The sequence below is a fragment of the Pelmatolapia mariae genome, linkage group LG14 (genome assembly GCF_036321145.2).
Source record: "Pelmatolapia mariae isolate MD_Pm_ZW linkage group LG14, Pm_UMD_F_2, whole genome shotgun sequence".
Lineage (NCBI taxonomy): Eukaryota > Metazoa > Chordata > Actinopteri > Cichliformes > Cichlidae > Pelmatolapia > Pelmatolapia mariae.
In genome coordinates, this window is record NC_086239.1 from 25,703,168 (window position 1) to 25,717,772 (window position 14,605).

Below are 14,605 nucleotides of genomic sequence, written 5' to 3' on the forward strand. Positions count from 1 at the left end.
ATGGCCCCCCACACCCTCAAGCAGACCGTTACATGAAGAAACCTTTTGTATACAAGTGCGTTGATCCACACAGGTGTGCATACGGGTGTTCACTGTTCGTAGACATAAACTACACCTTTCTTAGCTGCTACTTCAAAGCACATTGTGCGCTGTCCTGTGTGCTGCACAACAACATTCAATATTTAATATTTACTGCTGTTCACACTTAGCTAGATTAACGTGATGGTGTTGTGTTTAGTATGTTGCTTTGTGTTTTTTTTTTTGCTTGTTTTCTCTTCTTTTTCTCTCAACAGGTGATCCAGGAGATTTTTTTTTCTTTTTCTCTTTGTCTTTGTAAGTGCCCTTTCTCACTGTCCCTCTTCCCTTCTGTTTTTCTTTTCCTTCCTCTCTTTCCTATCCCCCAGTCATGTCTGTCCCATCTGTAACAACTGAAAATAAAATAAATAATAACAACAAAGGTTGATCAAATGGACCAATACGGCAATGCCATGATGATCCATTTGGCAAAAATAAATCCATTTGGTATCCTTGTTGGTCTTCAGACAACAATTCTGACGGCTAAAGAACCAAATGGGACAAACAAATAAAAAAAAAAAAAAAAAAAGATGTGACAGCCTCCCCCACCAGTTGAAGAGCCCCTCAGATGGCTCGATGCACTGGCGGCACCCTGCGCCAGGGCTGAGCCCCCATACACCCACCCACCCACAACCCCGGAAACACCAACCAGGACCCAAGCCCCCAAGGCCCAGCCAGGGCCCCAGCCCGGAGACGGAGCACCCCCACCGCCCTCCAAGGAAGATGCTCCTGGGGAATCCCCCGATGCCCCAATCCTGTCCCTACCCCCACACCAATCACAACAGTGAAGGTGGGACCAAACTATGACCCCCCCCAACCCCACTAGGTGATGGAGCTGATCAAAGGAGCCCAGAGCAATTGATCTGATGTGGTGGCAGAGGCTGTATCAAGACTAATGTAATCTATTAGATAATTTCTATATTGGTTAGAATTAAGATTATTTTTATTTTTCCAATTCATGAGGACTGTTTTCTTGGCTATGCATAGGGCAGTGAAAACCATATGGGACATATTCTTTTCCTTGGTGACATAATCTAAGCTGCCCAACAAGCACACTAAAGGGGAAGTTGGAATGTTACATTTCAGACACTTCGATAAGTCTTCACATATCCCGCGCCAAAACTTCTGCACTGGTGGACAGAACCAAAGAGCGTGGATGTAATTGTCTGGTGTATTGCCTTGACAGTGTGAGCAGTTGTTGGAAGATGTAAAGCCCATCTGGAACATCCGATGACCTGTATAGTGCACTCTATGTAGTATTTTGTATTGTATTAATTGCAGACTGGGATTTCTAATCAATTTAAAGGTTTTTAAGCATACCTGAGACCAGAAGTTTTGGTCTAAGCTGACTGATAAATCTGCTTCCCACTTTGCAATAGGAAGGGATATTGATTCATCTATTTTAGAAAGTGTTCTGTATATTTTAGATAATAATTTGGGGGATTTAAGAGTAAGAAAATGTACCGCACTTGGTGGTGTTTGTAATTCAACTTGACTGAGGTTAAATTTCTTTTTTACTATGGATTTAATTTGTTGATATTCTACAAATCTTTTCTTGTTGATTCCATATTGTGTAACTAGTCTGTCAAACGGAATAAATTCTGTTCCTTCTAATATATGTTCTAAGTATTTAATTCCTTTACAACTCCAATCTGGAAAATTTATCACATTATTGTTTTGTAACACATCAGGGTTGTTCCAGATAGGTGTACGTTTGCATGGGATTGATGAAGACTCCGTCAATTATAGAAACTCCCACCATGCTGTCAGAGAAGAGCTAATGTTGACGCTTTTAAAACATTCATGTCGTTGGATGTTTGAGCTGATAAATGGTAGGTCTGAAATCTCTAGATTATTGCAAAGTGCTTGTTCTACATCTAGCCAAGGTTCATCTAAGAAGGTATGTTTTAGCCATCCTGAGACACATTGAAGCCTGTTGGCTAAGAAGTAGTGCTGAAAGTTAGGTAGTTCTAATCCTCCTTTATCCTTGGTCTTTTGTAGTGTTTTTAAGCTTATACGTGGGGGTTTATCTTTCCAAAGATCAAAGAGATCTGAACCAATCTTGATGTGGTTTAGTTGGGATCATTGAGAATAAATAGTTTATTTTTGGTAAGACCATCATTTTTATAGCGGCAACCCTTTCCATGAGTGATATGGGTAGACATTTCCATCTAGCCAGATCGCCTTCTACTTTCTTTAAAAGTGGTGTTAAGATTCATAAATTGAGGGGGATTCCAAAATAACGACCACTGATCCGGCCGGGTAAAGTTAGACGACATTTTAATGAATACACGCAGCGTGGAGCCAACACTGTACAGATTCAGTGTTGAACTCTCTTACAATAGTCAGAACAAAGACTTTATAGGGGTGAAACAGTACAGCCCCCCTTTCTGTTGCCAGGCAGACTCAATACCTCCTACGTCAATCCAAAACCACAATGACTTTTAACATAGTTTAAAAAGAACATCGTCTCGTCTCCATCCAGGTGTCTTCCTGTTGTCCCCGGACGCTCGCTTATCTGTCTAGAACATCAGGCACACGTTCTGCACAAACTATCACATACGCACGCACAATTTTGCAGTTGCAAGCAAAACATGATTAACTTTTACCTATATAACTGAGTCTATCTACGATGTGTGTGTATGTGGGTGTATGTATGTGTCAGCTTCTGCTGCCCTTTGTTTCACCTCTCAGCTCCCCAGCTAGACCTTGTAACCTTTCCACCAGACAGAAGGCCAGCACGTACACAACTGAAACTATGTGTGTATGTGTGTCTCGTCCTTAAATGCTCTCTCATCTCTCCCGTTGCACTTCTGACCTCTCACCAAAAACCTAATTGGAACTTTATATGTAATATGTTGAGTAAATGTTTTAATCAAGAACCTCTACTAAAAGCTTAATCCAAAGATATAGATACATAAAAGATACTAAAGACTAACCTGATTGTTCATAACCTACTCAAAATACTTACACTCAGACTCTGCTTTCGGTTTCACTTTTGCAAAGCATACTCTCCACAAGCCTGTGTTCCCTGTCAAGACCTTTTAGGCCCAAAGTTAGACCTTTTCTTCTATAAAATAATGTGGCCAGGAAATACGTATTCAGATTATAAATTTAAATCTCAATAGTGGGTATATGGTTTAATTTAGTTAGATCTACAAGCTTGGGAGAAACATTAATACCTAAATATTTTATATTTCCAGATTGCAGTGGTGTAGAAAAAAATATGGAAGGAGCAATTAATTAGAAGGACTGTATATTTTGACCAGTTTATTGAGTAATCTGATATTCTTGCAAAGAGTTTATCAATGCAATTACCCCAGAGAGATTGGTTCGTGAGTTTTGGAGAAAAAGTAACACATCATCCGCATAAAGGCTGATTTTATGTTCCACGTTCTTGCATTTGATGCCCTTAATTACTGTATTCTGTCTAATTGCTGCTGCTAGTGGTTCAATAAAAATTGCAAACAGTGAAGGGGAGAGTGGGCATCCCTGCCTGGTGCCCCTCAGGAGACAAAAGCTGGAGGATGTTTGGTCATTTGTTTTGACACAAGCTGTTGAGGAATTGTATAATATTTTTAACCAGTTAATGAAACAGGTTCCAAAACCAAATTTGTGTAAAGTTGCAAATAGAAATTTCCAGTTAACTCTGTCAAACGCTTTTTCTGCATCTAGAGAAAATATTGTAGCTTCGATGTTTTTACTGTATGAGTAGTCTATCAAATTATCCAAATAATCTACGTGTATTTGTTGTTGAGTGCCTATCTTTTATAAAACCAGTTTGGTCAGGATGAATTAAGAGGGGGGTTATTTTCTCTAATCTCTTTGAGAGAGCTTTGCAGATTATTTTAAGGTCTACATTTATAAGGGATATTGGACGATAGCTTGAGGGATATACAGGGTCTTTGCCTAGTTTTAGCAGGAGATTAATGTTTGCAGAATTCATATTTGATGGAAGTCTACCCTTTTCTTTGATTTCCAACAACGTTCTGTAAAAAATTGGTGCTAGAATCGTCCAGAATTCTTTGTAGAATTCTGCAGGAAAGCCGTCTGGACCTAGAGCCTTATTATTGGGCATACTTATCAGGGCTTCCTGGAGTTCACCTGGCATCAGTGGCAAATCCAGTGCCATTGCTTGAGTGTCTAATAATTTTGGAAGAGTTATGTTGTCCAAGAACTGATCAATTTCATTTTTAGATGGGTTTATTTGTGGTGAATACAAAGTTTTATAGAAATCCCTGAAAATGTTTTTTTTTTTTTTCCGGGTCATATATTGTGTTCCCAGATAAATCTTGAACAGCACATATAGTTGTTCTTTCTTTCTTTATTTTTAGCTGGTTCGCTAGAAATTGACTGGATTTATTACCATGTTCATAACTTTGTAAGCGTAGTCTTTGTACTAAGAATTTTGTTTTTTTTTTATTAATTACCTCATTTAATTCTAGTTTTGTTTTGCGTATTTTGCTCACTGTTTCCTGATCTTGGTGTGACACGTAGGCTTCTTCTAGTGATTTAATGTTTTTTTTCTAATTCCTGAGAATGTAGCCAGGATATTTTCTTCTTTCTTTTTATGTGATGAGAAAGAAATTATTTAACCTCTCATCACAGCTTTCCCTGCTTCCCATAGAACAGAAGCTGATGTTCCGGGAGTGTCATTAAAGTCTAAATATAGAGTCCATTCTTTCCCAGGTGAGGTGTTCCGGGCATGTCCCACCGGGAGGAGGCCCCGGGGCAGACCCAGGACACACTGGAGAGATTATATCTCTCGGCTGGCCTGGGAACTCCTTGGTGTTCCCCCGGACAAGCTCAAGGAGGTGGCTAGTGATAGGGAGATCTGGGCTTCTCTACTTAGGCTGCTGCCCTCACGGCCCCAGATACAGCGAAAGAAGATGGATGGATGGCAGCTTTAAATTGCCCTTTATTAATACATGTTTTTTATTACTGAGTACAATGGAATGTTGAAATTTTGAGTTCCAGTTTTCTGGTGGGGGCTTGGGGGAATTGAAAACTATTGAAAAATAACTCGGAATCATGTAGTGTTATTGTGAAAGGTGGTTAACTGTTTATTTACTTTACTCCAAATTAAATATTATTGGATTGAATAAACCAAAAAACAAATTAAATAATAATCAAATGATTTTAAAAAGCTTATCTTCAAAAGTAAAATTTGAAGCTATTTAACAGAAAAAAGTTGTAAATAAAGAGATTTTTAAAATTAAAAAAGAAATTGAAAACTTTTTTTGCATTGAATTTGTACAATTCCAGCTTTATGTTGCAATAACTGCAAGTACTAGAAGCTCTGATATACTATGATTGATTTTTGTTCATTAAATATTTTTTGGTGTTCTTCTCAGGCTTGAACAATATGATAAAACACTTGGGAGCAAATATACACATTATTAGACCAAAGCTGGAGGCCAGAATTGCAAAAATCTCCACAACTACAGTGAATTTCCCAGGGGAGCTGACATATGCTGGGATAAATGTGATCCAGACAGTACAGAATATCAACATGCTGAAGGTGATAAGCTTGGCTTCATTGAAATTATCAGGTAATTTGCGGGCTAAGACTGCTAAAACAAAGCAAAAGGCAGCAAGTATGCCTAAGTATCCAAGCACAGCCCAGAAGCCAGCAGCAGAGCCTAATGCACATTCCAATATGATTTTCTCCTTGTACATGGTTAGATTTTTTATTGGAAAGGGAGGGCTCACTACTACCCAAACAGTACATATTAAAACTTGAATAAAGGTGAAAGACACAACAGTCATTCTTTGCTGTGGAGGACCAAACCATTTCATCACATTACTACATGGAAGTGTCACTTTAAAAGCCATTAAAACTACTATTGTCTTCCCAAGTACACAGGAGATACAGAGTACAAAGGTGATCCCAAATGCAGTGTGACGCAGCATGCAGGACCACTCAGATGGTGCTCCAATGAAAGTTAATGAACATAAGAAACACAGAGTCAGTGAGATGAGCAGCAGGAAGCTCAGCTCAGAGTTGTTGGCCCTGACAATTGGAGTTTTCCTGTGACAAAAGAATACAGCTGCAATTACGATGGTCAGACAGGCACCAAGAACTGAGAATGTAGCCAGGATAATTCCTAGGATGTCTTGAAAGGAAAGATACTCCACAGGCTTAGAGATGCAAGTGTCTCTGTTTGCGTTAGGCCAGAATTCTTTTTGACAAGGTAAACAATCAGTCGAATCTGGATAAAAAACAAATAAATACAAAATTTTCTTGATTTTCATATATACACAATGAAACATTTTAAATGCATGGCAATCATTTCTCTTTACCTGTGCTATTACTGACCTCCCCCTCAGGACATGCTGTACAGTCATAGCAGCACATGGGTTTTCCTTTCTGCAACACTTTACGAGTTCCTGGAGGACAACTGTCCGTGCACACTGACACTGGCACCTGTCAAAGACAGAAAGGTTGCAGAATAAACGTAAATATTTACTATGCAGCTGTAATCATTGTTTACTAAAGTTTGACTGCTTACTTTCATGCTACCCTCCATCCAGGTAATGTTTTTGTCAATCTGGAATTCCTGGCCCACGGGCTGTGATGCATCATACAGCCCTACAGTCACTATCTCAGTCATGCCGTTTTCACTTTTCTGCCAGTTAACCAGTTCATAAATAGCCACAGGATCCCCATTAGCATCAAATGACACATCATAGCCATTTCGGGAAAAGTTTGCCTTCTTCAGCTCAATTAAAATCTGATAAAATTAGGTATAATGGGAGGGGAAAGGAAAAACATTATGCAATATTTCAATAACAAATATTAATATTACATATCAACTTATATTGGAGTTGATGAAAGACACTGGCATCAACATGTTTATTTCTTCTGACCTGTTTGGACTCTAACTTGGTTAACTTGTCACACTTTGCAGTGCCATTTATTTCCTGGCACACTGCATTATGGATGGCATGTGCAACTGCATACACAGCCTTGTACACCATGTTAGTAACTCTGAGCTGTGATGTGTCAGTGTACTGGTTTTGCAGATTCTGTATGTCTTCATTTCCATCACATACTTTCTTCTTTGCAGTGGCATCTAAAAATTACAAAAAGGGTAAACAATCACACGAGTGCTTCTGATTGGCTGAGGAAGAATAAAGTAGTTTACCATGGCCCTTTCTCAATTCTCAAGTACACGAGTCCGTACTCATGTTCTCTGCGAGTCCGGACTTGCCGAGAACGCACGGGAGTATGGACTTGCCAAGAACGCAAGAATGCAAGCACGGACTCGCAATTTGTACAATTGGAACACCAGCGTACTTGATGATGTCACAGGTCCGGAGTTTTTACTGCCGTCCCCTCTTAATTTAACTGTGATTAACCCTCTGTCGACCAATTTAAGACGACACAGCAACAAAATGCAGCGACCCAGAGTCTCCATTTCAACGTGGGTCTAAAGTGCAGACTTCAAACTATATACCAGTTTTTAAATGGCCACGTAAAACCAGAGTTATGATAACAAATACACACAATGTTTTTTTCTGAACAAAACAGTGGTGTTTACAGCGGGAAGAAACGGTAAAAACTGTGTTTTCTACAGACAGCGCTAGCAATCACTCCCCGCTTGCAAGTGAAAAAAGAAAAAACACCCATTCCCTATTGGTGTTAAATTGTGCCATATCAACCAATCAAAAAATGATATGGCAACATGTGGTATTTGGTTGTGTATGAAGATGGGGAAGTTTTAGGAGTGACACCGGTGAGAGAAAGCGGGCGAGCGAAGAGAGAGCGAGTTTTCATATGTGAGACATTAGTGACGTTGAGTGTGTTTGGAGGCTATATTTAGTGTGTAGTGTAGTCACTGTTTTGTTTTGTGTGTTAGTTATACTAGTCAATGTCACATTTGCTCCAAAAAAGCCACCAAAGGCAGATTCCAGTGTAAACACTGTCCCCCACATGGAAAACAGGACTGGTAGAACTCCTGTTGTCAGAAGTGCAGGGTTTAGGTCTGTGGTGTTCTCCTATGTCTTATAGTGGACAGAAACAATTTTTGGAGTGGCATAAATAATTTGTGTGCCTTCTTATTTGATGCAGAACACCTGATTGTTCTGTAAATAGATTTAAATGGTTATATAAAAAAACGCCTGAGGCCTTGGCTGCATTTTAGGTAAATAGTATCATATAACTTTGTTGTTTGCAAAACGTGTGCATAATTTTTAGAAATGTACCATTTTTATTTGCATTTTAAGTTATGAAAATGATTCGTTAAACATGTTTGTGGTTTTTAGAGTAAAAAAATAACTTTTTCTACTCTGATAATTTTTTCTGAGTTTAGATCAATTGTGCTAATATAGCATGCCAAAATGAAAAAATAACTCCATTTTCAGATATTTGAGGTTGTGCTGAAAATAATGATAGCAAACAAGGCAAGATAAACAGTTTTTAAAGGTAAGATATAGAGGTAAAATAAAAAGTAGACAAAAACGGCCAATTATAGCCTTGACCCCAGGGTTAATATGTTGTGAAGCTTAACTTTAATCTCAGCTAAACCGATTTACTCAGGAACGAATAAAACACTGAAATAAACCAAACATTAACATTTCGAAGTTATCTAAGAGACTTATATATCATATTTAACCTGAGTAGCGAAAGACCATGGGGGGGTTCAAAACGATGTGCCAGGAGTCCATTGTACTTGCTGGCTCTAGTGATCCTCGACCTCCCGGTCTGCTATGGAGCTGGTGGGTAACAGGCATCTCCGAAAACGTCGGAGCATGTTTGGAAATATCTGATACCTTGATAAGTCGAGCAGATATTTGAAGCTTACACAGCTACATTCTCTCTTGAAAATAAATTAAAAGTTTGTTTTGTGACCCAGAAAGAGTAATATTTAAAAGTTTTTAGCCACGCTCCTCCGCCATTGCTGCGTTTGGGTTTTCAACGAAATGCATTCTGGGATATTCAGCTGTACCAAGTACACACAAGTCACCACCAATTCATGCTCGATAAAAAAGGCGGAGCGAGAACACATCCGGGAATTTTTCGCAATCTTGGCTTGATGCGTACTTTGAATTGGAACAGTATTTGGTCTCCCACTGGTAACGTCTCTTGACTACACGAGAACGCCCCATGACTACTTTATTCAGAAAGCTCTATATCATCATGGAGGTATCTGATGATGAATCAAACTACACATGACCAATTTAAGATGACACAGCAACAAGATGCTATGTCAACCCTGAGTCTCCAATTTTTGTTTTAAAAGTGTGAACTTCAAAGTATGTACCAGTTTTTAAATTGTGTTGATAGGCCACATAAAACCAGAGTTATGACAACAAAAACACACAATGTTTTTTTCCTGAATATTGTTGTTATGTTTACTGCAGAAAAAAAAAAACAGTGTTTTCTAAGCGCTCAAAAGCAGTCTCTTCTTGCGATCAAAAAAAGAAAAAAGAAAAGAAAAAACACCTCTTTCCTATTGGTGGAAAAATGTGCCATATCGACCACTCAGAAGATGATATGGCAAAATGGCTTTGGTTGTTTAGGAAGAGGGGGAAAACGACTGCAAGAAAGAGAAAGAGAGAGAGAGCGAGTTTTGAGATGTGAGAGATTAGCATGTTAGGAGTGTGTAGTAAGTGTGTTGTGCAGTCGATCGTTGTGTTTTGTGTGTCAGAACAATGAGGCAACTGCTAAATATTGCATTTGCTGCCAAAACAGCACCAAAGGCCGCTTGCAACCCCTTGTGTGATGCAAGGTGTATCACACAAGGGGTGATACACCTCCTGCTTTCAGGCCTGCAGGTATCAGGCTTGTGATGTTCTCCTTTATGTTAAAGTGGACAGAAATAATTTTTAGGAGTAGCAAAAATAATTTGCATGTTATCTTATTTAATGCAGAACACCTGATTGTTCTGTAAGTACTTTGAATTGGTTATTTAAAAACTAGTAGTCGGAATTTAACGTGTTAATTGCGATTAATTAATTTGAAAAAAACAACAACGTACTAAAAAAATTACGCATTTAATTGCACTTTGCATTCCAGGCAAAAGCTAACTTTTGTCAATGCACAATTTCCTGGTATATCAATTACACTGATGCACACAACAGAGCTACAAAGAATCAGAAGAAGGATGGATGAAAGGCAAATTTAATTTCAAAAAACTACCCAACTGAAGGCTTGATGAAAGTGTGGTTTTGTGCAAACTGTGAAAAAGGAGTTTGCATATGTTGAGAATAGATTCCTAATATACATCAGAGTTAAAGGGAATATAGTTTTGGATTTCTTGTAATATTACATTATGGCGGTTAATGGGTATACAAAATAGGAAATAGGCCTGGAATGGGAACAAAGAACTGATCAACACCCACCCCGAGGGCAGGAAGCAAGAGCTACTGAGGGTGAGGGGCAGACAAAGGGCAAACGGACACTACCTTAAAAGGAAATGGGGGTCAGGGTGTCAACACCTCTGGCCACTGTACCACTGTTTTTCCATTGTGGGGGTGTTTACTGTAGGGGGGAGGAGACCAGAGGTTATAACTGTAACTGCTGTATGGAATTCTTTAGATCACCCTTCAGAATAGGACTGCATAGGATGCAGTGTGCTGATCTCTAGATGCATCTGTAAGAATAATGGGTAATAAAAGGATTGTGTAAAACATGGAAACATCTCAGCGTGATCTACCAGGACCAAAAGAATCGCAGAGACTGGCGTTGTCTCAACACATACCACCGAAGCACTTCACGTTACCATCTAAATGCAAAACATTTTGCTAGCAGTCTGAGCACCAACAAAAGGTGATGGCAGCCCAAACTTGATGAAATGACTAACTTAAGGACCAAAATTAGTAAGTCAACATTGGACAAACTTACAAATTCTCTCGCAAAATTGATTGCTCTAGACTGTAAACCACTATCAGTGGTAGAAGATAGGGGGTTAGAAAATGTACTACACTTAGCGTCAGGTGATCCAACTTTCCAACTGCTGTGCCAAAAGACTATTTCAAGTAAAATTCAACAGTTTTATGACACTGAAAAGCAAGCAAAATTAGACGCCTTACGGACAGCCCTGCTAATATGGAGGAACTACACCAGGAGCAAACAAGACTTTGGTTACAGCCAAACAAAAGCACAAGCTAGTCATTATAACTCCATCAGAGCTGGTAAAACTCCAAAAGCTGGCGACTGTCCTTGAGCCATGCAAGTAAATCAAACTATTTTTTAACTTTTTGTTACTGTTTCTTCAAAAAGCTCTATCCGTTCTTTAAGTCTGACGTCATTAGCCTTGTCTGGGCCCAAACTCCGCTGCATGTCCATAAGCCAAATGATCACTGCGGCATCACTGAGAGTTAAAAACTGTCTAAATTCTTTCATCTGTAATAAAATGATCAGTGTGGCTGCTCTACCAGGTGTAGCAATTAAGTTAAACATCCAGGCATCCATGAAAATGGATGGATATTTGACAGTTATTGTGTAGATTAATAATTACTTTATTGAACTGTCTACTACAGGTGTGTGACTGAGCTTCTTGGTGGTGAGACATATGTCTCATGTTCAGGGGTTTATCTGTTTTCTGCCACCTGCATCACACCATGGAGGTCTCCGATGATGACTCAAACTACATGGTGAAATTTAAAACCACCTTCACAACGTGTAGCTACCCTCAACCATCTGTGGCCCAAGATAGCTACTGTGCTTGGCCACGCTTTAAGGATTTAAAGTGTCTTGCAAGGAGGAGAGCGAGAAGAGTTTTGGACCAGACTTGAGGCCCTGCTGCAGGAACAGTGTAAAGATAAAAGCCTCAGCACAACCTCAGATGCAAAATGACCTCTCGTCAGAAAAGAGGACTTGGGACCACTGAGCAAAATGCCAGTTCTTTTTTTTCTTTAGCCCAGGTAAGACGCTTCTGACATCTGTTGTTCAGGAGCAGCTTGACAAGAGGAATACGACATTTGAAGCCCATGTCCAGGATCTGTCTTTGTATGGTGGCTCTTGATGCACCAACTCTAACTAACTAACTAACACTTTTGAATGGCCTTTTTCCGGACAATCCTCTCCAGGCTGTGGTCATCCCTGCTGTTTGTGCACCATTTTCTTCCACACTTTTCCCTTCCACATAACTTTCTATTAATGTGTTTTGATAAAGCTCTTTGGGAACATCCAACTTCTTTTGCAATGACTTTTTGAGGCTTTCCTCTCCTTATGAAGGGTGTCGATGATGATTTTCTGCACAACTGTCAGGTCAGCAGTCTTCCCCATGATGGGATTCCTACTGAACAAGACTGAGAGATAAAGGCTCAGGAACCCTTTGCAGGTGTTTTGAATTAATTAGCTGATTAGAGATTGACACTTTGAGCCTACAATATTGAACCTTTTCACAATATCATAATTTTCTGAGCTTTTGAATTTCGGGTTTTCATAAGGTGTAAGTCATAATAATCAAACTTAAAACAAATAAAGGTTTGAAATTTCTCACTTTGCATGTAGTAAGTCTATATCTTATATTACGTTCACCTTTTAAGTTGAATTACTGAAATAAATGAACTTTTGCATGATATTCTAATTTTTCGAGTTACACCTGTATTTTCTCCTCACACTTGGTTACCATTAATAACTTTTCAATTAAAATAGGTCAACCAATGAAGCAACATCCGACATCAGCAGTTGATCAGATAACTTAAACCAAGAAAAATGTCTTACTTTTGGTCAGTGTGCAGTTGAATGCATCCTCCCAGAACTCAGTAAGTATTTGAGAAGAAGCCACTTGTGAGGGGGACAGATTCAGCAGGAAGTCTCTGAGACCTGGGATTCTAGACTTCGGAATCGCAAATCCAATGGCCCCAGCACAGAAACTGAACCTCATTAATTCTGAGTTGGTTACCCATGATTCACTGCCTATCCACTGGCGGGGTGGGGAAGGCTCATGTGATGTGAGCTCCTTCAACAGGATCTTCATGTCTCCAAAAGATGCAAATGCCACAACAACTACAGCTTTAGACCTGGAGAGACAATGTAATGCAATGTTTTAAATGTCTTCACATCATCAAACATTTATTTTACAAATAATTAAACAAGTCAATGCACAATAATTATCTCTGATGAGGAAACCTGCGGATAACATCTGCCACTCTCTGAATTCTGCTCTGTGGGTTTGTCCGATAGAAAGATACAGAGTATTCCACACAGATCCCCTCTTTCTGTGCTGCTTTTAGAAATGAAGCCATGCCATTATTTCCATAATCCGAATCTGACCGAACAGCACCTATCCAAGTCCAGCCAAAGTGTTTCACTAGCTTGGCTAGTGCTTCAGCTTGAATCTGGTCACTGGGGACTGTTCTGAAAAAACTTGGGTACTGCTGCTTGTCAGACAAGCATGCACATGTGGCAAAGTGGCTAACCTAAACCAAAAGAAATAAAACAGTGTAACTTGGAAAATATCGCAAACACAAATATCACATGGCATATTTTAAATACAAAAATTAACAGAAATTGGAAATTGGCATTTACCTGGGGAATGTTAAAAGACCTGATGACTTGTGACAAACTGATGGATGTCGTAGACCCAGAGCCACCAACAACAGCCATCACCATACCAGAATGTGAGCAATTGTTATCCATGGAAAACACAGGGTCGAAGCTATTTAGAAACTGAAATGCCATGTGCACTGCTACAGGCACTGATGCACATGAGTCATAGATCTGATACCCGAGCCTGATTCCGGGCAGCAGCTCTGTGCTGTTGTTAATCTCTTCTATGGCAAAAACCATTGCACGCGATGATTGCAGTTCACTGGTGAAAAGGCTGCAAATAGTTTTGTCACTGTTAGACTATAGACTGTAGATTTAGTTTAAGTTAAATGTTAAAAAATGAAAATAAAGAAAAATTCAACAACAGGAAATTTAAACAAATTAAAGTCTTTTCATTTCCTTTTAAATATAATTCCTTTCCTATATTTCCTTTATAAAACTGTTATTTAACATATTGTATAATTTCTGTTTTTTAAAATACAACACATTTTTTTATAAAGAATAAAAAACTATTTTTTTTACATTTTTTTAACACTACACAGAATCAATGTAGTTCCGTACAGTCCAACATGTTTTTACACCTTCTTCTTCCCATTACTGACTTTCCTATTTACTAACCTTCCTTTGCATTTTGCCGGCTCAGGCATGCTGGTGTAGTCACTGTAAACTGTGTTCATGTAGACGTGAAGGGAAAAATCACCACCAATAATAAAGTCCCCATCCTTTGAAAATGCAGGTAGACGAGTGCTTCCCTGCAGCTTGCAGTTCAGAGAGGATGTCGTCATACCAGCTTGAGCTCCTATATGCCTAGTCATTTGTCTCATACCATCTAGACACACTGCAAAGGCAACAGCTGAGTTGAGGTGAAACAAACACACAGCCAATACCAGACCAATTACAAGAGCTGCTATCTCCATTTCCATCTAAAATTGTCTGTATATGGGCACGCATTGTTTCCATTGGTTTATATAGGTCTTCAAACAAAGGGGTTTTGTCATCTTCTCACCTTCTTGAGAATATGTGGTC

General features: G+C 39.1%; 1 protein-coding gene across 1 annotated transcript; it reads right to left on the minus strand.

The window, feature by feature from the left end:
* Positions 1–5,382: 5,382 nt before the first annotated feature.
* On the minus strand, positions 5,383–14,346 carry LOC134640618 (extracellular calcium-sensing receptor-like). Its single transcript, XM_063492527.1, has 8 exons — positions 14,198–14,346; positions 13,559–13,853; positions 13,160–13,449; positions 12,752–13,050; positions 6,946–7,151; positions 6,588–6,809; positions 6,379–6,502; positions 5,383–6,287 (listed from the first exon to the last, which is right to left on the minus strand). The coding sequence occupies exons 1-8, from the start codon at positions 14,254–14,256 to the stop codon at positions 5,383–5,385; spliced, it is 2,400 nt and encodes a 799-aa protein (XP_063348597.1). The 5' UTR covers positions 14,257–14,346.
* Between the last annotated feature and the right edge of the window lie 259 nt (positions 14,347–14,605).

Bases quoted from the DNA above. Each gene is read 5' to 3' on its own strand.
- LOC134640618 (XM_063492527.1), bottom strand. From the start codon at position 14,256: ATGAACACAGTTTACAGTGACTACACCAGCATGCCTGAGCCGGCAAAA. The intron at 13,854-14,197 runs GTTAGTAAATAG...AACTATTTGCAG, and splicing joins CCGGCAAAATGCAAAGGAAG to CCTTTTCACCAGTGAACTGC. The intron at 6,288-6,378 runs GTAAAGAGAAAT...TTTTTTATCCAG, and splicing joins GGAGGTCAGTAATAGCACAG to ATTCGACTGATTGTTTACCT.